This window comes from Pristiophorus japonicus, chromosome 17, assembly GCF_044704955.1.
Source record: "Pristiophorus japonicus isolate sPriJap1 chromosome 17, sPriJap1.hap1, whole genome shotgun sequence".
Classification (NCBI taxonomy): domain Eukaryota; kingdom Metazoa; phylum Chordata; class Chondrichthyes; family Pristiophoridae; genus Pristiophorus; species Pristiophorus japonicus.
In genome coordinates, this window is record NC_091993.1 from 28,345,740 (window position 1) to 28,369,865 (window position 24,126).

The 24,126-nt window shown below is 47.0% G+C and overlaps 2 protein-coding genes across 4 annotated transcripts in view; both read right to left on the reverse strand.

Annotated features, from left to right (window-relative positions):
• Positions 1-24,126, reverse strand: part of c17h15orf61 (chromosome 17 C15orf61 homolog) — a 333,965-nt gene that overhangs the window by 282,292 nt on the left and 27,547 nt on the right. The window lies entirely within an intron of this gene.
• Positions 1-24,126, reverse strand: part of smad3b (SMAD family member 3b) — a 152,242-nt gene that overhangs the window by 36,849 nt on the left and 91,267 nt on the right. For all 3 annotated transcript variants that reach the window (XR_011587446.1, XM_070858536.1, XM_070858535.1), the window contains 4 exons: positions 15,886-16,079; positions 13,850-13,984; positions 5,937-6,011; positions 3,901-3,954 (listed from right to left, as the gene is read on the reverse strand). Coding sequence is in view for 2 of the 3 variants with exons in the window: in XM_070858536.1 (XP_070714637.1) it covers positions 3,901-3,954; positions 5,937-6,011; positions 13,850-13,984; positions 15,886-16,079 (458 nt within the window). In the remaining variant the exon portion in view is untranslated. The remainder of the gene's footprint in view (positions 1-3,900; positions 3,955-5,936; positions 6,012-13,849; positions 13,985-15,885; positions 16,080-24,126) is intronic.

The following is a 24,126-nucleotide window of genomic DNA, read 5'->3' on the forward strand; positions in this document are numbered from 1 at the left end:
TTTAAAATCAAGGCATTGCTTAACCGGGAGCCAACGTAGGTCACCAAGTATAGAATCATGATAGAAATTTACAGCATGGAAGGAGGCCATTTCGGCCCACCGTGTCCGCGCCGGCCTACAAAGAGCTATCCAGCCTAATCCAGCTCTCGGTCCGTAGCCCTGTAGGTTACGGCACTTCAAGTGCACATCCAAGTACTTTTTAAATGTGAGGGTTTCTGCCTCTACCACCCTTTCAGGCAGTGAGTGCCAGACCGCCAACACCCTCTGGGTGAAAATGTTTCCCCTCAAATCCCCTATCGATTACTTTAAATCTATGCCTCCTGGTTGTTGACTTCCTCTGCAAAGGGAAATAGTTCCTTCCTATCCACCCTATCGAGGCCCCTCATACTGGGGCAATGGGTGAGCGGGACATGGTGCACGTTATTAGACCATTGACTGACCGTCCGGCCTGAACTACACTCAGTATAAACGCCTTTACCAATTGGGCCCTCAGAGCAGACCTGTGCAACTTCTCCCCAATGAGAGAGAAGGATGGGCAGAACAGCAGCCAAGCTGACCCCGTGGTCACTTGTCCAGCTCCACTGCCAAGGCCCAAGGGGGTCTGTGTCTTGACCAGGGGGCAGGGACCGGGGGGGCGAGAAAGGAAACAGAATTAAAAGGGAAAGAGAGGCGGACAATTTCAAACGGCACAGTGCCAGTATTTTGACAGCTGGTTAACTGCAGCTCCGCTTTATGGCAAGTGTAAATTGCAACCACAAATATAGCAAATGTTCACCGTGACGGATATTATTATGGGGAGTGACAGTTGGTCAGGAGTGACTTGGAGAATGCCAAGACTCCAGAGATGTCAATTCTGGTCGTTTATGTAATTGATCAAAATCCAGTGGGCAGGTTCGAGTTGGTCAGGGGGTGGGGTTTGGTAACTCAATGAGTTCTACCGTTTGCTACTGATAGTATCTCTAACTCATAAGACAAAGCAGGGAAAATGGACTTACGATGTCTGGCTTATGACTCTGAAATTTCATGGGAGTCGTCCCATAAAACCGGGCATTGATTCCAGTCCCAACTTTGGCCGGTGACTACTTTATTAAACACGATATTCTCTAGAGTTTAGAAAAATAAGAGGTGATCGCATTGAAGCAATCAAAATTCTTACAGGGCTTGACAGGGTAGATGCAGGGAGGATGTTTCCCCTGGCTGGGGAGTCTAGAACCAGGGGTCACAGTCTCAGAATAAGAGGTCGGCCATTTAGGACTGAGATGAGGAGAAATTTCTTCACTCAGAGGGTGGTGAATCTTTGGGATTCTCTACCCCAGAAGGCTGTGGAGGCTCAGTCGTCGAGTATATTCAAGACAGAGATCGGTAGATTTTTGGATATTAAGGGAATCAAGAGATATGGGGACAGTGTAGGAAAGTGGAGTTGAGGTTGAAGATCAGCCATGATCTCATTGAATGGCGGAGCAGACTCGAGGGGCCGAATGGCCCACTCCTCCTAATTCTTATGTTCTTATGGAGGCTAGACCATCTCTGTGGCCTTGTGTTTAACCTGTGCAACGAGATACAGGGCAGCACATCAACAGAAGGTTTCTGGGCACACTATAAATCTGGAGAGGCACGCTGCTTACGATCATCAAAGGATGAATCAAAGCTTTAAACTCACAACGTTTGTTATCCGTTGAAATTTTTAATCTCTTTGAAGTTTTCAAAACTTTTACTGTTACACTCCAGGGAGATGGATTAGGATCAGGTTCGTCCCAGAATAGAGGGAAGCAAACTTTTAACCCCCAGGAACTGCTTCCAAGACTGGATTAGAAGGTCTTCTTCCCCTGCCCCTTCCTAAAGCCCCTCTCTTCCGCACCCCCTATCCCACAATTTTCTCCCATCCTCTCTTGAAGGAACTGACCGGTGCGAGGGTACAGCCCTCTCTTTAAAGTGCATGATAAAGTGCAACATCCCCACCGACACCTGGGAGTCCCTGGCCAAAGACCGCCCTGAGTGGAGGAAGTGCTTCCGGGAGGGTGCTGAGCACCTCGAGTCTCGTTGCCGAGAGCATGCAGAGACCAAGCGCAGGCAGCGGAAGGAGCATGCGGCAAACCAGTCCCACCCTCCCTTTCCTCCAACCACTGTCTGTCCCACCTGTGACAGGGACTGTGGTTCTCGTATTGGACTGTTCAGCCACCTAAGAACTTATTTTTTTTAAGAGTGGAAGCAAGTCTTCCTCGATTCCGAGGGACTGCCTATGATGATGATGACAGCCCATCGCTGGGATACCATCGTCACTCAATTAGCCATTCTCCATGTGCGGCCCGAAGATACTGGAGCGTTGATACGCTCATCCACCATGGAGGGATGGAACCTGTCTCATCCAAAATCCATGCACGTGCACTTTCTCCCTGGGTCACCGGACAGGGATCAGGAGTGAGAAACCCAGTTGATTTTCTCCCTTTTTTAACCCAGGGTTGCCATGGAGGAAAAAAAAGCACCTCTTACAACCTCAGGACGTCCCAAAGCGCTTTACAGAACAATGAGCACTTTCTTGCAGTGTAATCACTGTTGCTAGGTGGGAAAGGTGGCATCCAATTTGCACACAGCAAGCTCCCACAAAGAGCAATGCTGACAGAAACCCATAGGTAGCAAGTAACACAACAGAGATCTCCAATTAAATGTGGGTCCGTCCCAATCTGTAATGTACTGGGCAGCAACTCAATCATCTGGGGGACCCACAAACTACATATTAGACATTGTTACGTTTAAAGTATAAATCCCCCATATCAACAAGAGCCATGCATTATAGTTTTGTCAGCTGTGGCTCAGTGGGTAGCACACCCGCCTGAGTCAGAAGGTTGTGGGTTCAAGTCCCTCTCCAGAGACTTGAGCACAAAAAAAAATCTAGGCTGACACTTCCGGTGCAGTCCTACACTGTCGGAGGTGCCATCTTTCGGATATGATGTTAAACCAACGCTCCGTCTGCCCTCTCAGGTGGATGTAAAAGATCCCGTGGCACTATTTCGAAGAAGAATTTTTTTCCCTAAATTGGGCTGGGCTTTTATCTGGTTTTTGCCTCTCCCAGGAGATCACATGGCTCCGGTTGGGGTGGAGTGTTAAATGTTTCAGTGTAAGGGGTGTCGCAGTTGTGTGGGGCGGACTGGTTGGGCTGGGTGCTCTTTATTTTTCCGCCATTGTTCATTATTCATAGGTTTATATGTAACCTTCAGGGCTGCTGACCGAGGGCCGTGCGGCTCTTTGTCGGCCGGCGCGGACACGATGGGCCGAAATGGCCTTCTTCTGCCCTGTAGATTTCTATGTTTCTAAGAGCAGGGGAGTTATCCCCGGTGTCCTGGGGCCAATATTTATCCCTCAATCAACATAACAAAAAAAACAGATTATCTGGTCATTATCACAATACTGTTTGTGGGAGCTTGCTATGCGCAAATTGGCTGCCGGGTTTCCAAGTGACTTCACTCCAAAAGTACTTCATTGACTGTAAAGCACTCTGAGACGTCTGGTGGTCGTGAAAGGCGCTATGTAAATGCAAGTCCTTTTTTTAAAAATTCAAGTTCCAATTAAGCAGACCACGTGCATGTACCTTACTGGAAGCAACAGTGCCCGGACCTCAAGCCTTGCCCAGCAGTTGGCCAAGTGCGGAGCTACCCCCGGAGCCTCCCTGCTCCAGTGACAAACAGCAGCCTCTTGTTTCGCTGTCGGGGACAGCGTGCTGGGGCTGCACTGAGTCATGACAGGCAGACAAAAGCCCGACTGTGGGCCAGCTGCCAGCGTAAGCCCGGTGACCTGGTGCTGAACTTCTAACCTCAGCAGTGCGGCCCCCTCGGTTTTGTGATCAGCTCGGCAGGCGCCCAGCTCCCGTGGGGCTGCGTCCAAACCTGGTCAGCAAGCACTCACCCAAGTTGCTGTGTGTGGGCGACAGGGGGTTCGGAGATAAGTCAGCCGCAGAACCTAAAACGAGAAAGAGCAGCAATGAGGATCGAGGCTGGGAACTGATTCATTTCTTTACAATGTATTTCACTTGTTCAACATAGATTGTCCCCAATAGTGATTGCCCTTACTGGCTCATATCTCATATATTTGCATATCCAATTATGAAATTAATAAAAAAAATGTCAACAGTGATATAATCAAAATTGTATAATAGCCAAGTTGGCTTTTATTTTAATGGAATTAGCCAACCTTATTGATGTGGCTGTTACCTTAGTCACCACCTCACACCTCCCACTTTAAACCCAAGCGAGGTGTCACCTAATCACTCGTTCATGTATCACGCCTTCACTCCCACTATTATCAATCTCGATGATTGCCTACACTTTTTCGGTTTCGCAAGGAAGAAACTAGTTAAATTTCAATTCTGAATCATTGCGCTATTGAGAAACAAAATAAGCACTACCAGCTGGAAAGAGGGCTGTGTGCGATCTCCATTTATTTACTGTAAGCTTTTCTTCACAAACTGATTACGTTATGTTAACACTGGGGAATAGTGGCTGAGGTCTAAGTGCTGCAATTGTTGGCCAGGCCGACCAGTTAGACCCAAGTTTCACCCTCCCTCTTTCCGATTTCACAACTGGTGTGGCCATGTTACTGAGCTGGAGGGGGACTGGGGGCCGGGGAAATCTGTCAGCATTCCCGCTCCAGATCGCAACACGACAATTAAAATTTTTTTTTATTTATTCATTCACAGGATGTGGTCGTCGCTGGCAAGGCCAGCATTTATTGCCCATCCCTAATTGCCCTCGAGAAGGTGGTGGTGAGCCGCCTTCTTGAACCGCTGCAGTCCGTGCGACTTCATCATAGCAGTTTGGTGCAACGGAGGGTCTCGCTGGGCCATTTCAGAGGGCAGTTAGGAGTCAACCACATTGCTGTGGGTCTGGAGTTACATATAGGCCAAACCGGGTAAGGGCGGCAGATTTTCTAACCTAAAGGACTCGAGGGAACCAGATGGTTTTCATTGCCGCCATTACTGATATTAGCTTTTATATTCCAGATTTATTTAACTGAATTTAAATTCCCCAGCTGCCGTGGTGGGAGTGGAACTCACGTCTCTGGTCATTAGTCAAGTAACACAGCCACGACACTACCATACCCCTAATTAGACATGTGCGAACTCTAGGTGGTGGTGGTAGGATCAGGGATCCCCCCACGGCTGAACAAGCCTGCAACACCTGCCACAAGTGGTCACACATGGCCACCTCAGTAAAGTAACCATGGATGACCACCACTCTTGCAACTAATGCCTTCCGAACGAGAGTTGCCAACCCTCCAGGATTGGCCTGGAGTCTCCAGGAATTAAAGATTCATCTCCGGGACACCGCTGTGAGCAAAATCCCCGGGAGAAAACTCATTCAAAAAAATTGTGTTGTTTTAAGAAAAGAAAATTCTTTTGAACGCTTTTGTTTATTAGTTTTCCCCAAAAGGAGGCTGTTGACCAACAGTCAAGAACCGTCCAATCGAGTTTCTGATTGGTGTGGGGAGGAGGGGCGCCGCGAGGATGGACGTGCTAGGTGGCCAATGGTGGGATAGTGGGGACGGGGCGGTTGGATGTGGGAGGTCATGTGATGACCCCTCCAGGAATATGCCCAAACAAAGTTGGCAACCTGATTCCAGAGCGAGCTGGGGAGCAACCTGGAGAGGAAATGACGGGGGCATTTGGACATCGCACATCAGAACAGCCAGATGTAAAGTAAAGCTCACTCAACTCTGCTTCCGCAAGGTGGAGAGAGTCTGTCTCCAGAGCCAGAAGCACAGTGCGCCAACCCACCAGTTCCCGCCTTCTCCAATTCTGACAGCATTTGTGAACTTCATCTCCAAAGTCACCAGCTGGAATACTTTAGTACTTAACATGGCTTGAGATGGTCAGTGCACACCAACTGCTCTCTCCTTAAATGGGACTTTGAGGTTTGACAGACGAGCCCCTCAGCGTACGTTACCTGTGTCCATGCTATGGTTCATCTGATGGTCACTGGTTTCTCCGTCCTCACTGATGTAGCCTGGCGGTGGTGTTTCTAACCAGAAAGAAAAAAGAGTAACATTTTTAAACGCATTAATACAACACTCAGATCCACATTTCAAACGTCCGAAATTGGGCTAAATTTTGTTTCAGCTTGAGTTCCACTTGCAGACTCCAGGTCAAAGATGGTGGGAACAGAAATCCTACTGAGATCTCATTCTTTTCCCCAAATTGGCCTGTCCTCTCTCTGAAGGTTTGCAACCTTTGCTGTTGGTTACTGCCCTTGTAGGTGCCTTTATTAGAAGCTCCAGTTTCAGTACATTGACAAATACAAAGTTCACCGTGACCCTCTTGTGTTTAGACACAAGCGACATCCTAAAAGTGTTACTTTAGACTGCCAGCCTTGGTTTACGGGTGATGCACGCAACAGATTGGGTTTAATATTCCACATTTATACACTTTTGTTTAAATTATTTATAATCTGCCTTGTGCGTCACACGTAAACCAACTTTTAGCTCAGCGCATTAGTTTGAGATAAGGTGTATCATAGTCAAGGACTTCTCGAGCCCTGCACATCCTCTGGATCTAGCTCATCTATCCCCCATCCCAGAAGCAGTCTCGCATGTCTTACGCAAGCTCAAGATACAATCAAACAGCCTTGGACGTGATACTGTGCTGTGCACATTATCTAAGCAGGTCTTCTTCCATCTACCCACTACCTTTTGTGCAGCACCTGTTAACCACAGAGGAATGAGTTACACTCGAGTGCCGTTTGCTGCTGCTGAGCTAAAACAGTCACAAACCTGCGATTAAAAATAAAAGCTGGAGATGCTGCAAACCTAGAGGCAAAAATAGCGTCTGAAAGAGGAAAGAAAAACAGGCTAATGTTTTCGGGTAGAGATCTTTCGCCGGGACATTTCATTTACTTGGTCTTTGAGGTGGAGGGGCAAAATATGAGAGAAAATCAGAAACTAAAAAAAAAAGGAATGAAAAGACAGCATAAGGCATGCATCGCAGTCACTCCTTAGTGATATAACCTGGAGACCAGGCATGTTAACGGGTGGCGAAAGGGGGTGGGAAAGAGTAAACTGGAATATGCTGCTTATTTGATGTCCCATTAAATAGAATTACCATCCTTAATCGTTCGCACTACACAAGATGCTTTGTACCCAACGTGAACAGTCCGCCCCAGGCAACACCTCGCTGCAAACTTAGCCAATTCACAAGGACCACAATTCCCTCAGCATCCTAGGATGCATCCCACCCGCTCCTGGTGATTGATCTACTTTAAGTACAGACAGCCTTTCTAATACCTATTCTTTATCAATTTTTATCCTATCAAGGATTTTTAGCTGGTTTTTGCCTCTCCCAGGAGATCACATGGCTCCGGTTGGGGTGGAGTGCAGAATGTTTCAGTGTAAGGGGTGTCGCAGTTGTGTGGGGCGGACTGGTAGCGCTGAGTGCTCTTTGCCTTTCCATCATTGTTCATAGGTTTAAATGTAACCTTCAGGGCTGCTGACCGAGGGCCGTGTGGCTCTTTGTCGGCCGGCGTGGACACGATGGGCTGAAATGGCCTCCTTCCGCGCTGTAAATTTCTATGTTTCTATGTTCTAAGTGTCTCCACTACCTCCTCCTTCACTATGTCAATGGCAGCATCCTGTTCCTTGCTGAAGACAGATGCAAAGTATTCATTTAGTACCTCACAGCCATACCCTCTGCCTCCATGCATAGGATCAGCATTTAAACTGGCCATTTCCAGCCCTCTGCTGCACCACCCCTCCCCTCTCCAATAGATACGGACTCTTGCTGGGCTTCAGGTCCACGAGGGATGGTCACCTTCCAACCATTTCTCATGGATGAACCCAACCAGTGACTGTCTCGGTGTCACTGCATAGTGATCAGGAGCGGGAACCCCTGGCTAATTCTCTTCCCTCCTTTCTACACCCAACAGCTCGGATACCAACTGTAGAGCCCCAGCACGTAGAGAATAGGATGAAGCAGAAAAAGAGCGCATGTTGACAGATGTCAGGTTGCAAATACATCTGAGAATCAGGCTATATATGGAACGGTCAGAGGAGAAGTGAAACAGAAAATAAGAGGGGCAAAGAGAGGGTATGACAATAGACTGACAGCTAACAAAAAAAGTAATCCAAAAGTCTTCTATAGACATATAAATAGTAAAAGGGTAGTAAGAGGGTGTGGGGCTGATTAGGGACTAAAAAGGAGACCTGCACATGGAGGCAGAGGGTATGACTGAGATACTAAATGAGTACTTTGCATCTGTCTCCACCAAGGAAGAGGATGGTGCCATAGACAGAGTGAAGGAGGAGGTAGTGGAGACACTCGCTAGGATAAAAATTGATAAAGAAGAGGTATTAGAAAGGCTGGCTGTACTTCAAGTAGATCAATCACCAGGAGCAGAATGGGATGCATCCTAGGATGCTGAGTGAATTGAGGGATGAAATCGTGAAGGTACTGTCCACAATATTACAATCCTCCATAGATACGGGGGTGCCAGAGGACTGGAGAATTGCAAATGTTACACCATTGTTCACAAAAGTGTGTAAGGATAAACCTAACAACTACAGGCCAGTCAGTTTAACCTCGGTAGTGCGGAAGCTTTTAAAAACAGTAATCAGAGACAAAATGAACAGTCACTTGGATAGGGGTGGATTAATCAAGTAAAGCGAACACGGATTTGTTAAAAGGCAAATCGTGTTTAACCAACTTGATCGAGTTTTTTCATGAGGTAACAGAGAGGGTTGATGAGGTAATGCGGTTGACGTGGTGTACATGGATTTCCAAAAGACGTTCGATAAAGTGCCACATAATAAGCTTATCAGCAAAATTGAAGCTCATGGAATAAAAGGGACAGTATGGATACGACATGGGCTCAGTGACAGGAAACCGAGAGTAGTGGTGAACGTTTGTTTATTGGACTGGGGGAAGGCAAAATCAAAGCATATGGTATTGGGGGTAATATACTGATGTGGATAGAGAACTGGTTGGCAGACAGGAAGCAGAGAGTCAGGATAAACGGGTCCTTTTCAGAATGGCAGGCAGTGACTAGTGGAGTGCCGCAGGGTTCAGTGCTGGGACCCCAGCTCTTTACAATATACATCAATGATTTAGATGAAGGAATTGAGTGTAATATCTCCCATTTGCAGATGACACTAAGCTGGGTGGCGGTGTGAGCTGTGAGGGGGATGCTAAGAGGCTGCAGGGTGACTTGGACAGGTTAGGTGAGTGAGCAAATGCATGGCAGATGCAGTATAATGTGGATAAATGTGAGGTTATCCACTTTGGGGGCAAAAACGCAAAGACAGAATATTATCTGAATGGCAGCAGATTAGGAAAAGGGGAGGTGCATCGAGACCTGGGTGCATGGTTCATCAGTCATTGAAAGTTGGCATGCAGGTACAGCAGGCGGTGAAGAACGCAAATGGTATGTTGTCCTTCATAGCTAGGGGATTTGAGTATAGGAGCAGGGAGGTCTTACTGCAGTTGTATAGGGCCTTGGTGAGGCCTCACCTGGAATATTGTGTTCAGTTTTTGTCTCCTAATCTGAGGAAAGACGTTCTTGCTATTGAGGGAGTGCAGCGAAGGTTCACCAGACTGATTCCTGGGATGGCTGGACTGACATATGAGGAGAGACTGGATCAACTAGGCCTTTATACACTGGAGTTTAGAAAGATGAAAGGGGATCTCATAGAAACATATAAGATTCTGACAAGACGGGACAGGTTAGATGCGGGTAGAATGTTCCTGATGTTGGGGAAGTCCAGAACCAGGGGACATAGTCTTAGGATAAGGGTTAGGCCATTTAGGACTGAGATGAGGAGAAACTTCTTCACTCAGAGAGTTGTTAACCTGTGGAATTCCCTGCCGCAGAGAGTTGTTGATGCCAGTTCATTGGATATATTCAAGAGAGAGTTAGATATGGCCCTTACGACTAAGGGGATCAAGGGGTATGGAGAGAAATCAGGAAAGGGGTACTGAGGGAATGATCAGCCATGATCTTATTGAATGATGGTGCAGGCTCAAAGGGCCGAATGGCCTACTCCTGCACCTATTTTCTATGTTTCTCTACAGTGGTGTTCCCCAGGGGTCGGTTCCAGGATCATTGCTTTTCTTGATATATATTAATAACTTGGACGTGGGTGTACAGGGCACCATTTCAAAATTTGCAGATGACACAAAACTTGGAAGTATAGTGAACAGTGAGGAGGATAGTGATAGACTTCAGGAAGACATAGACAGGCTGGTGGAATGGGCGGGCACGTGGCAGATTAAATTTAGCACAGAAAAGTGTGAAGTGATACATTCTGGTAGAAAGAATGAGGAGAGGACATATAGATTAAATGGTACAATCCTAAAGGGGGTGCATGAACAGAGAGACCTGGGTGTATGTGTCCAGGTTGAGAAAGCAGTTAAAAAGACTTGCAGGATCCTCGGCCTCATAAATAGAGGCGTAGAGTACAAAAGTGTGGAAATTATGAAGAACTTGTGCAAAACACGGGTTCGGCCTCAACTGGAGTATTGTGTCCAATTCTGGGCACCGCACTTTAGGAAGGCCTTCGAGGAGGTGCAGAAAAGAGTTACCAGAATGGTTCCAGGGATGAGGGACTTCAGTTACGTGGATAGACTGGAGAAGCTGGGGTTGTTCTCCTTGGAACAGAGAAGGTTGAGAGGAGATTTGATCGAGGTGTTCAAAACATGAGGGGTCTGGACAGAGTAGATAGAGAGAAACTGTTCCCATTGGCAGAATGGTCGAGAACCAGAGGACACAGATTTAAGGTGATTGGCAAAAGAACCAAAGTTGATATAAGAAAAAACTTTTTTTTAAGCAGCGAGTGGTTAAGATCTGGAACGCGCTGTCTGATTGGGTGGTGGAGGCAGACTCAATTTTATCTTTCAAAAGGCAGTTGGATAAGTATCTGAAGGAAAACATTTGCAGGGCTACGGGGAAAGGGCGGGGGAGTGGGACTAGCCAAGAGTCGGCACAGGCTCAACGGACCGAAAGGCCTTTTTCCGTGCTGTAACCATTCTATGATAGTATTCCATGAACTGTTGCCTGCGCAAAGTCTAGCTAACAGGCCAGGGATTGATCATGGGACCTTGGGCGCTATGGCTCAGCGGTGCACTGGACACCGCAATTAATTGCCATAGAGGGAGTGCAACGAAGGTTCACCAGACTGATTCCTGTGATGGAGGAAATTGTCCTTTGAGGGGAGATTGAGTAGACTAGGCCTATAGGGCTCAAGTTTCGGTCCTCCATTAGAACGGCGCACCTCCGAGAGGCACGCCTGTTTCCTGGAACAAAAAGTGCGCCTAAAGCCCACCTCGGTATTCTGCGATCTTTCTCGGGCCCGTTCCAGGTCGGCGCGGCGTACCAGCAGCTGCGGGAGGCGGGGCCGAAGATCTGCCAGCAGGGTAGCGGGGCTAGCTCACAGCAGCACAGTTAGTGCCGGCAGCCCTGCGCATGCGCGCTGGAGTGTGCGCGCATGTGCAGTAGCTCCTCGCCCCCGAATCTGTGCAGGCTGTGTGGGAGGGGCCCGAAGCGCGCCACCCCTAGCCCTGGCCGAATGGGCTCCCCGCCGGGACCTGTGGGAACAGTGCCTGTCGCGTCCAGAACATAAAGCCTGGAATGAGAAAGGGTAATCAAGCCTGCACCATCCCGAATCCATGCCTTATTATTGTATCATGGAACAAGGAGGGAAGTCAGTGAGCATTAATTTACACAAAGAGTAATGATGTTGTGGAAGAAGTTGCTCGAGAGAGAGAGAGAGTGAGAGAGAGTGTAAAAATATAAATGAGTTTAAGGTAAGTTTCTGGAGAGAAAATGATTGAAGAGTATGGGGAAAAGCTGGGTTTCTGGGGTTGAGATTATTTAAAAAGGGATGGGCTTGTTCCTAAACATGTTTCTGTTCTCCCCCACCCCATGGAGTTGTGTGTTTTTGCATTAATTTCTGAAGAATCAATTACAATGAGCTTTCTCACAGTGGCTCAGCCATTTGGGGGTTTACAATGACAAAACTAAAAATGTATTGTTGTGCAGATAGCTTCAAATAATTTGATAAACTATACAAAAATCACTTGCGGGTGTAAAGATCCTGAGTCACTGGATGTTTTAAAGTACTTTATGCAGCTTTTATCTCCACCTACCTGTTGCTTGTAGATTTGTGTTAGTTTACCTAGGATTCTGTAAAAGCAATCAATATGGTAAAGGAGGGGCAGTTCTGAAATACGCCTGATTTAGCAATGCATGAAGCAGTAAGCTTGTAATCCAAGACATACGTTCGGAGGAACTGGCTGAGATAGTCAGTTGTGATTCGGCATGTCAACAGTTAATTAGCAAATTTACTATGTCAAAAAATAGTTATGGTGTAGGATGGTGTAATCATTTTCAAAACATTATAGTGATTGATTTATTGGTTGATTTATTGATCATTTATTATTGATGATGGCTCTTTATTTGTAAAAGTGAAGTGTTTAATGCTTGTAAACATCCCTCCTCACCCCCCCCCCCCCATCTCTCGTTCCCTGCGCCTAATTTCTAAAGTGTAGGCAAGGTTTTTCTGAGCATACAAAAATCTACACTTACTCCATTCTAAGTTAGTTTGGAGTAAGTTTTCGCTGCCTAAACTTGCAAAACAGGCGTAAGTGACTGGACACGCCACCTTTTGAAAAAAAAACTGTTCTAAAATGAAACTATTCTAACTCACTAGAAATGGAGCAAACTAAATGCCGAGAATCTAAGATGCTCCATTCTAAACTAGTTGCTCCAAAAAAAATAGGATCACCTCAGGCCGAAACTTGAGCCCATAGTCTCTAGAGTTTAGAAGAATGAGAGATGATGTCATTGAAACATACACACTTTTTTTTTTTTAAACAGAACTTGACAGGGTAGATGCAGGGAGGATGTTTCCCCCTGGCTGGGGAGTCTAGAACCAGGGGTCACAGTCTCAGAATAAGGGGTCAGCCATTTAGGACTGAGATGAGGAGAAATTTCTTTACTCAGAGGGTGGTGAATCTTTGGAATTCTCTACCGCAGAGGGCTGTGGAGGCTCAGTCATTGAGTATATTCAAGACAGAGATCGATAGATTTTTGGATATTAAGTTATTAAGGGATATGGGGACAGTGCAGGAAAGTGGAGTTGAGGCCAAGATCAGATCAGCCATGATCTCATTGAATGGCAGAGCAGACTCAAGGGGCCGAATGGCCTACTGCTGCTCCCAACTCTTATGTTCTTGTGTATTACTGCTCAGCAATGGGTGACTTTGCAACGGTAACGAGGCAGCTACTTACCGCAAGAAAAAAAATCTTTCATAGTACCAGAAAAGTTAGAACTTGGGGAATTACTATCATGTGAGATTGAGAGTTATTTTACCTCTCTGGAATTTCAGGCAGGACCTGAGGTAGGCAAGTGGTGACCATCAGCAGACAATCACGCTCTCTCCCTGTCTGATATTAACACACAACACCCAATGCAGTCTTGGAAAGGAAAAAAAATAAAGTTTGGCTGATGCGATGCACCTCTTATGCCTCAAGTTCAAAACACGCACCAATAACTGAATTACCCCACAATGACTTCTGTTCCTTTGTCAATCTGTGACAGCAAGAGATGGAAATCTGATAAAGACATTTGCGGGCTACATTCTGCGTCAAATGCAAGTGGGCAGCAGCTCCACTTGAGGCTGTGACGGGTTACAATCTGATAACAGGCTAGAGCAAGGCTTCTTTCAAGTTTTACCAGAAGACGCAGTCAGATGCTCTCCTCCCCATGGGTATCTTTCATTCTTTTTCTGCCAGTGGAATAATTTGCATTTCTGACATCGCAAATAACAGGAAATGAAATTTACCAGCATGTTCCGTTAAGCGCCATTGAGTACCTGGTATATAGTTGCTCTGTGGCTCAATGCCAGCCGGGAAATTTGTGTTTTCTGGAATGGAATGAGTGTAGTCTTCCAGGGGTGGGAATTCTGAGGGCACCTCGGTATGTCTTGGCACGAGAACGGGAGGTAAAACTGTAAAAATAAAACACACAAAGAATAGAAAGGACTTGGGTTTCTTTTTATGCAAGGCCAATGCCACACATCTCTATTTAAAGTTGTGTCCTTGAGGTGATCTCATTGAAATATACAACATTCTTACAAGGCTTGACAGGGTAGATGCACGGAGGCTGTTTCCCCCTGACTGGGGAGTCTAGAATCAGGGGTCACAGTCTCAGGATAAGGGCCGGCCAGTTCGGACTGAGGTGAGGAGAAATTTCTTCACCCAGAGGGTGGTGATTCTTTGGAATTCTCTACCCCAGAGGGCTGTGGATGCTCAGTCGTTGAGTATATTCAAGACAGAGATCGATAGATTTTTTTTGACTATTGTCAGGTTGGGCCTATACACATTGGAGTTCAGAAGAATGAGAGGTGATCTTACTGAAACTTATAAGATAACGAGGGAGCTCGACAAGGTGGATGCAGAGAGGATATTTCCACTCATAGAGGAAACTAAAACTAGGGGATATAATCTTCGAATAAGGGGCCGCCCATTTAAAACTGAGATGAGGAGGAATTCCTTCTCTCAGAGGGTGGTAAATCTATGGAATTCTCTGCCTCAGAGAGCTGTGGAGGCTGGGTCATCGAATTTATTTAAGGCGGAGTTAGACAGATTTTTAAGCGATAAGAGAGTAAAGGGTTATGGGGAGCGGGCAGGGAAGTGGAGCTGAGTCCATGATCAGACCAGCCATCATCTTATTGAATGGTGGAGCAGGCTCGAGGGGCCAAATGGCCTACTCCTGCTTCTGTTTTTTATGTTCTTATTATGGGAATCAAGGGATATGGGGATAGTGCAGGAAAGTGGAGTTGAGGTAGATTGGCCATGATCTTAATGAATGGCAGAGCAGGCTCGAGGGACCATTCCATTTGGAACGATTCAATCTACACTAACGGGCGGCAGCCTATTCCAGCGATCAGTGCATCCACGCATCGCCGTGTTTTCTCCATGAGGTATCTCAGCTTATGGTTTGTCAGTAAGCAGTCTGACTGCCATCTGACTGTCTAAAGTGTCTCTCTAAATTCATCTCATCAATCTCCTTTCACTCATAAAATTCCTTTGGTTGGCTATCTTTTATTTTAAAAGTGAGGTTAGTTAATAACTCTATGGAAAGGTTGAACAATCTAGAAAAGGGGAGGCTTGAGGGGTGACCTGATAGAGGTCTTTAAAATTACAAAGGAGTTTGATAGGGTAGGCGTTGGGAAAATGTTTCCACTTACAGGGGAGTCCATAAATAGTAGGAATGAGTAGAATCGTAGAATCCAATAATAGTCACCAGTAAATCCAATGGGGAATTCAGGAGAAACCTCTTTACCCAGAGAGTGGTGAGAATGTGGAACTCGCTGCCACAGGGAGTGGTTGAGGTGAATAGCACCGATGCATTTAAGAGGAAGCTACATAAACTAGCCAGCCCACACTGCGATATGTGTGCGCACTAGGCCCGTGCAGCAGAGCTGGTCTCCAGTCGTCTTGTTTAATCCTTGCCACTGGACCAAGACCTAGCTCTGTCAAGCCCGTGTGGTGGCTGGTGTGCAACGGCCACCACACGTTAAAAAAAATCCATGCACAGGCATCTTCCACCCTTCAGGATGTAGTTCGGGACCTGGAATAATAGGTCTTTCATTGAAATACCTGTGAACTCATCCTTTTTTGGCGTGGAAGCAAGTCATCCTCATTTCAATGGACCGCCTATGATGACATAAACACGAGGGGGGGGAAAGGAATGGAAGGATCTGGTGATGGGCTGAGATAAAGTAGGGGTGGGAGGAGGCTGGTGTGGAGGATAAACACCAGCACGGACCTATTGGGCCGAATGGCCTGTTTCTGGGCTATACATTCGATTCGTTTCCCAGCCCAGTGATCCTACACATGCTCTTACCTGGTGTCTCCACTCTTTGGTAATGGTATGGATTCACGCAGACCTCATCCTTCTTCATGTGAAAGGCAAACTCGCACATTTCCATGGCTCGAAGCTCGTGGTGACTATGCAGATCCGGCCAACGCCAGAGGCGACAGTAAATGACATGGGGTAGACCTTTCCGGTGGGAAACCTGGAGCCTTCCATCAAGAGACCTAAAAGGAAAGCAGACACGTCGGTCAGAACTCGGGTTCGGGAGCAGGGCACTCCATCGTCATATGATGCATCTCATTTTATTATCGACATGAATAATTTTTAAACAACAATAATGACGGGGTTTGCCCAAAAATGAGTCAATAAACAGCAGTCAATTAACCTTGTTCTAAACAGACACAATGTAAATTACAAAGTGCTTTGGAATGCTGCAGGCATGCATCATTTCTTGCTGTCTCACTCTGTGTTTGAGAGTTGTGTGTTCATCGAAGTGAAGGAAGTTAATCTTGGGGAAGGATCACCTTTCCATTTAGGGTAGTGTCTGTGACAAGGCAGACACAGCAAGGGTTAGACGCAGAGTAAAGCTCCCTCCACATTACCCAACAACGTGCCTCAGCCCAACATCAGCAAAACCCTGGCTGGGGAGTCCATAGTGAGGCGTTACAGTCTCAGGATAAGGGATCAGCCATTGAGGTCTGAGGTGAGGAGAAATTTCTGCCCTCTCAGGTGGACATAAAAGATCCCAAGCAAAGGAGTTCTCCCTGGTGTCCTGGGGCCAATATTTATTCCTCAACCAACATCACAAACAGATTATCTGGTCATTATCACATTGTGGGAGCTCACTGTGCGCAACTTGGCCGCCGCGTTTCTTGCAGCACATCAGTGACTACGATTCTAAAGTATTGCATTGGCTGTAAAGCGCTTTGAGATGTCCGGAGGTTGTGAAAGGTGCTATAGAAATGCAAGTTCTTCCTTCATGAGTCAGAAGATGTCGTTCGGCAAGTGAAAAATATTTTTACTCAGAGTTTCCACTATCAATTGAGCTGCTTAAATTGTCACACTGCTTGTCCGACATCCAGTTCTGGATGTGCAGACATTTTCTCCAATTGAATATTGGGAAGACCGAAGACATTGTTTTCAGTCCCCGCCACAAACTACGTTTCCTAGCCACTGACTCCATCCCTCTCCCCAACTTCTGTCTGACGCTGAACCACACTTTTCACAACCTTAGTGTCATATATATTCAAGGGGGAGTTAGATATGGCCCTTACGGCTAAAGGGATCAAGGGATATGGAGAGATAGTTTGGTGTCGAGTGAGGACAGTATCAGGATTGGCTTTGATAGCCCCTCCAACACACATCGTCAAGGCTCGCACATGTAGAGCGGCTCGTTGGGCAGTACCAGTTTCAGAGGCAAACAACTGGGCAATTGCCTGGGGCCCCGGCCCATGGGGGGGCTCTCCACTTGGCTAAGTTACCATATCTACAGAGAAATGGAGAGTGTGGAGGGGCCACCACGAGACTAGGTGCCTTTGGGCGAAGTACTGGGAGGAATCAGACACTCACTCATGGGACTGTACCTCCGAGAGCTGGGAAGAAATTTTGGGGAGGGGGGAGGGGGGGGCGTGAAAAGAGAGGAAACGCACTCCGCAAACAGCAGTGAAGCTTAAAGAAACATTATTCCTGCCGTGACCACCCGGCATTAAATCAGAATGCAGAAACTAGGAACACAGCCAGGCTCAATCAGCCTGTTTACATGCGCTACGTGCAAATCACAGCAAATTTTATTCACATATCAGGCAGCAAACGTTTTGTTCCTTAGTAACAGGGGTAGAAACTAGTAGTGGATCTGTGCATATCCTGTTCTCCTTAGAGCAGAGAAGCCCAAGAGGAGATTTGATCAGGATGTTTAAAATCATGAAGGGTTTAGACAGAGTAAATAAAGAGATACTGTTTCCAATGGTCGATAACCAGAGGGTCCAGATTTAAGGTGAGTGGCCAAAAAACCAGAGGCGACATGAGGAAACGCTTTTTTAAAAAAACATAATGAGTGTTTAGGATTTGTAAAGCTCTGCCTGATAGCGTGGTGAATACAGATTTTCAACAGTCACCTTCAAAGGGGAATAGGATGAATACTTGAAGAAGAAGAAAAAAACATGGCAGGGATATGGGGAAAGAACGAATGAAGTACTTCTGTAGTGTGGTCACTGTTGTAATGTGGGAAACGCGGCAGCCAATTTGCGCACAGCAAGCTCCCACAAACAGCAATGTGATAATGACCAGATAATCTGTTTTTAGGTGTTGGTTGAGGGATAAATATTGGCCAGGGCCACCAAGGAGAACGCCCTTGCTCTTGTTCTAAATAATGCCATGGGATCTTTCCTGTCCACCCGAGGGCGCAGACGGGGCCTCGGTTTAATGTTTCCTCCGAAAGACGGCACCTCCGACAGTGCGGTACCTCAGACAGTGCAGCACTCCCTCAGCACTGCACTGGGAGTGTCAGCTTAGAATTTTTGTGCTCAAGTCTCTGGAGTGGGATTTGAACCCACAACCTTTCTAACCCAAGAGGCGAGGGTGCTGCCCACTGAGCCATGGCTGACACTAACCCGATAGGCCCTTACTGTTCTCCAACACCTGTAATTCTACAACCCTCGCACAAAAGGTGTGCAACGGGCCATCGTGTCAACAAGGATGTAGCACAGACCTGCCCTCACCTGAGAAAACACAGGCGGGAGACAATCGCTGCTCGCTGATACACCAGGGGGCAAGCTGTTACTCGTCATAACAGTCAAAGCTCTTTCTGAAACCTTGCCTAATTACAAGGTTCAACTGTGCACTGCGATTTGGCCGATGTCTGTGTAAGATGTGGGTCAGAGTTCAAAACATCTTTCAACTGCCTTCAAATTTTTCATAAAACAGGAATCCTCGGCGAAATTGCATTTTTGTTTGGAGTTTAATCAAGAACTAGGTACCACGTTAAAGACAAAAGCAAAATACTGCGGATGCTGGAATCGGAAATCAAAACAGAAAATGCTGGACATCTCAGCGGGTCAGGCAGCGTCTGTGGGGAGAGAAACAGAGTTAACGTTTCAGGTTTGAATCGTTCGGCCCGAAACATTAACTCTGTTTCTCTTTCCACAGACGCTGCCTGACCCGCTGAGATTTCCAGCATTTTCTGTTTTTACGTCATGTTTAAGAGTTAAGTTGCACTAAAACTCACCCTTACAGTCCAGCTACTGTCCTGTCTCATTTCCATTCAGCCCTGTTTCTCCCCCCCCCCCCCCAGTTCTTTGGAGAAGATCATCACCAAAGAACGTCCTTTTCCCTCGCCCCCCTCTCACTCTTCTCTCAGGCCGTCCCTCGGAGTCGAGGATGACTTTTTCATTTTAAAGGGTGGAAGATGCCTGTGCGTGAATTCTTTTAGTGTGGGGTGGCCGTTGTACACCAACTACCACACGGGCTTGACAGAGCACGGTCTTGGTCCAATGGCAAGGGGGCCCAAGACAATTGGAGACTAGGCTCCACTGCATGGGCCGAGCACACATTCCATGAATATACTCAACGACTGAGCATCCACAGCCCTCTGGGGTTGAGAATTCTAAAGATATTATCTTTCCTTCCTCAAGCATCGATGTGCCCACCCTGGCTTCCGTGCCCACAACTTATTCCCACACTTCACCCGTTGTTGCCCCTCTGACAGTCTGCTAAGAGGTGCAAAAGGTTTAACCCCTGGGGTGACTCTCTCTCTCACTCCCCCACAGTGCCTGCCTCTGCTCACTACCTCCTGACAACGGGGCAGCAAGGTTCCAGGATCCCACACATCGCTGGCACAGCTGGTTCCATCAGTGTCCCAATTGCTCTCCATTGCACAGGAACAGGAGGAGGCTGTTCAGCCCCTCCAGCCTGTTCCAACATTCAACGAGATCATGGCTGATCTGTATCTGAACTCCATCCACCCGCCTCGGCTTGCCCCCAGCCCAACGCAGAGGGCACTGGCTCATGCTGGGATACAGCAGTGTTCCGTATCTCAGGCATCCACTTGCCGTGAGCCTGCACAGTGAGTGACAACGTCACGGGGGACATCGTAGTCATGGCCTCGCTCAATGTCCGCACTCACGTGCATGTTCCCAGCAGAGGGAAGTTGCCAGAGATCAGCTACTTCAACTGGCACATGGAATCAAATGCGTATCGCGGAGCTGCACTCATGCCCATAGTGTTTTCAACAAAAAACAACTGTGCATCTCACACCCAGACTGGCTGAGATGAGATTTGGAAAAATGCAGAGAGAAAGAAAGAAAGACTTGGATTTCTATAGTGCCTTTCACGACCACCGGACGTCTCAAAGTGCTTTACAGCCAATGAAGTACCTTTGGGAGTGTACAATAGAAGAAACAGAGTGTGAGCATGTGTGTGGAAGAACAAATAGTGGGAAAAAGAGAAAGGAGAGCAATGGAAAGGAGAAAAAGGGGAGATGCAAAAGATAGCGGGAGCGAGATGAGAGAGGAAGAGAGGAATGAGACAGCGAGAGAGAAGAGGGAGAATAAGCTTGAGAAAGGGAGAGCAAGGAGGGAGAGAAAACAGCCAGCAAACAAGCGAGGAGATACAGCATGAGTGACAAGCCACAAGAGAAGGAGGAAGAGGAGGAGGAGAGTGAGGCAAGGGTACAGGAGAGACAGAGACAGAGAGAAAGATACATCACTGCTATTTCGCTCTCCTCTGTGGCCCATGTTACAAGTTTGGTGCAGGGTGAGGTGTACGCGATTCTGGATCTTAGAAATGGCCACACATTACAAGCGCACAAAGGCTCAATTTCTTCACCCGACATTCCTTTGCTTCCTATTTTAACAGCACCAGTGTAGCCCAGCCCATCTGTTTTAGGAGCCGGGATTGATCCAATACACACATATCTGGTTCATTCCAATCATTTAAACGTCCGGTCACCACCCATCCGGTTTTGGATCAGACAGTCTTGTTTTTGGACGGGACATCCAGAGCCTTCTCAAATATAAAGTGGGCACCCAAAGACTGTTCTTAAAATAAAACTCCGCCGTTTCCTGCTGTCACGTGACGTGCTGGCAGTCGCGGCGAAGCTTTCTGGCCAATTTTCTGATTTTTTTCTAAATCAGCAGGAAAGCAAATCTTGCAAACTCGGACCATAATCCCACTCCTCCTGAGCTGCCCCCGATCCTGCCATCCTGACTTTGGACTTGGCCGAGAGGTGGCCATCCAAAGTATGGAACTAGAACCGTTCCATCGGTGGACAAGGAGCTGCACAGGACAGGGTACAGTAGAGGCACAGCCTAGGCCAATGTTCCTCTGTAGAGGCAGGCGAGCACACAGTGAACCACCCACACTCGTGCCACATCCACACCCCCAACGCCCAAGAAACAAGAAGCCAAAAATGAATGCTGATGATTGCTCATTACAGGCCCCTCCTTTACACTGATGTGTTGATTCAAAAGGTCACCACTTCCTGCAAGAAAATGCAAGTGTCATGGGGCAGTGCATAGATCCTTTTCTCCAGGGCAATGCTGATTTTTTTTTTTAAAGACTTGCATTTATATAGCACCTTTCACGACATGAACTGTCCTGTCAGCTGGGAGATAGGGATGAGTTTCTCCACAGGTCAGTGGTCATCATGGCGGCCTCAATTCTAATAAAATGTGAAAAAGACTTGGATTTCTATAGCGCCTTTCATGACCACCGGACGTTTTAAAGCACTTTACAGCCAATGAAGTCCTTTTTTGAGTGTAGTCGCTGTTGTAATGTGGGAAACGCGGCAGCCAATTTTCACACAGCAACCTCCCACAAACAGCAACATGATAATGACCAGATAATCTGTTTTTTTTAATGTTATGTTGATTGAGGGATAAATATTGGCCAGGACAACAGGGAGAACTCCCCTGCTCTTCTTCGAAATAGTGCCATGGGATCTTTTACGTCCACCTGAGAGGCCTCGGTTTAACGTCTCATCTGAAAGATGGCACCTCTGACAGTGTGGCACTCCCTCAGCACTGCACTGGAGTGTCAGCCTAGATTTATCTGCTCAAGTCCCTGGGGTGGAACTTGAACCCACAACCTTCACTTATAACAATCACTTGCCTTTCTATAGCACTCCTCACGTGCAGGAAGACATTTTACAGCAGACACACTGGGCTAGAAAGCTTACAACAGCCTCAAAGAGGGGAAAGAAAACTGGTAGCTGTAAACCAGCACTTAACTACTGGCCTCAGGACATGCAAAAGTAAAAAGTTAGACTGAAAGTGCAGCGAGACACAAGCTCATTATGACTGAACCCGCGGGGACACCCAACATTCCATCAATGTTACGGTCGGCAAAAAATCCCGAAGTGCAGTGAAACCGGTGCATGGGGATACTCCCAGAAATCAGACACTCCCAGAAATCAGACACTTATTGAGACACCCAAATAATTTACATGGTGAAATATACAAGCGGCACTCTGAAACCACTGATACTCGCACATTACAACATGCAGACATGAGACTCCCAAAGCAAGTACTCTACTCGGAACTCTTTCACGGCAAACGAGCCAAAGGTGGGCAGAGGAAACGTTACAAGGACACCCTCAAAGCCTCCCTGATAAAGTGCAACATCCCCACTGACACCTGGGAATCCCTGGCCAAAGACCGCCCTAAGTGGAGGAAGTGCATCCGGGAGGGCGCTGAGCACCTCGAGTCTCATTGCCGAGAGCACGCAGAAAGCAAGCGCAGGCAGCGGAAAGAGCGTGCGGCAAACCAGTCCCACCCACTCTTTCCTTCAACGACCTGTGACAGGGACTGTGGTTCTCATATTGAACTGTTCAGCCACTTAAGAACTCAGTTTAAGAGTGGAAGCAAGTCTTCCTCAATCCCGAGGGACCGCCTATGATGATGACAAAATACAGACGGACACCCTTCAATGCACCAAGTTCCCACAATACAACACTGACTACACTTCAAAAAGTACTTCATTGGCTGTAAAGCGCTTTGTGACGTCCGGTGGTCGTGAAAGGCGCAATATAAATACAAGTCAAGTCTAGTGCATGGGCAGCCAAGTTTCCTCCTTCAAGACGCTCCTTAAAATCTGCCTCTTTGACCAAGCTTTTGGTCACTTGAGCTAATTTCTCCCCATGCAGCTCGGTGTCAAATTTTTTGCCTCATAATACTCCTGTGTAGCGCCTTGGGACGTTAAAGGCGCTATATAAATACACGTTGTGCAGCCACGCTGCTTAAAGTGAACGTTGCTTAGCACGCAGCTCCACCTCCGTGGCTCACACTCGCTGGGCGTCAGCCTGTGTAGACACTCTCCAGACCAAAGTTAATCAGCTTCCCCCCCCACCCCACCACAATCTCTGGAAACCCACTCGAACCTTGGTGCCTCTCTTTTCAACAATTGCAGTGCGTAAGTATTTTTATTTCCAGCAAAAAGACGATAAACCTGTTCGAAAGGGCGAGAGCCACACAAAAGGCTTTTGGTGAAGATGGTGGATGAAAGCTTAACACATTCGTGTGACATTCCTGTCTGTGGTGTAAACAGAGGCTTTAACCCCATTTATTTTAATGCACCCCCATTAAAATATTGGAGAGGTCTGTCCCACAAAGGTATTAAGTGTTTGTTGGCCGTTACTACCAACAATTATTTCTAGCCGTACGCATGTTGAGGTTTTTAAAGTACATCGAATTTACAGCACAGAGATGGGCCATTCGGCCCAACTGATCCGTGCCGGTGTTTATGCTCCACACGAGCCTCCTCCCACCCCTCTTCATCTAACTCTAATCAGCAAATCCTTCTATTCCTTTCTCCCTCATGTGTTTATCTAGCTTTTCCTTTCTGACAACACACTTTGAGTGTGACGCTGTGTGTAAATCAAAATTATGTTTGATAAGAGTTACGATAGGCTCCTATGTTCCAGATAATGCACCCAATGAAGTGTTTTTTTTAAACTACATTTTCTGGAGGAGGGAGGAACCTCAATATCCCCAGAAAATAAACTTTACACCTTTACCGCTCAGTAATTTCTAAATCTTCTTTTGCAGCATCTATGTTTTTGTGTACAGTCAAACCTTGTGGTCTTTGGGACTTGCGTCTGCTATCTTTTTTTTTGCGGGTGTCCTTATTTTCAAAATGGTCATTGTGTGTACTGTAAAATGTTTTGAGTAGAATGGGGAGTTCTTTACCCAGCATCCATAGCGGCAGAGAAAGCGCCATATCCCCTTGGGATATAGCCGTGCAAGGGTTCAATCCCAGAGCTAGAGCGGTTTCTCTGCC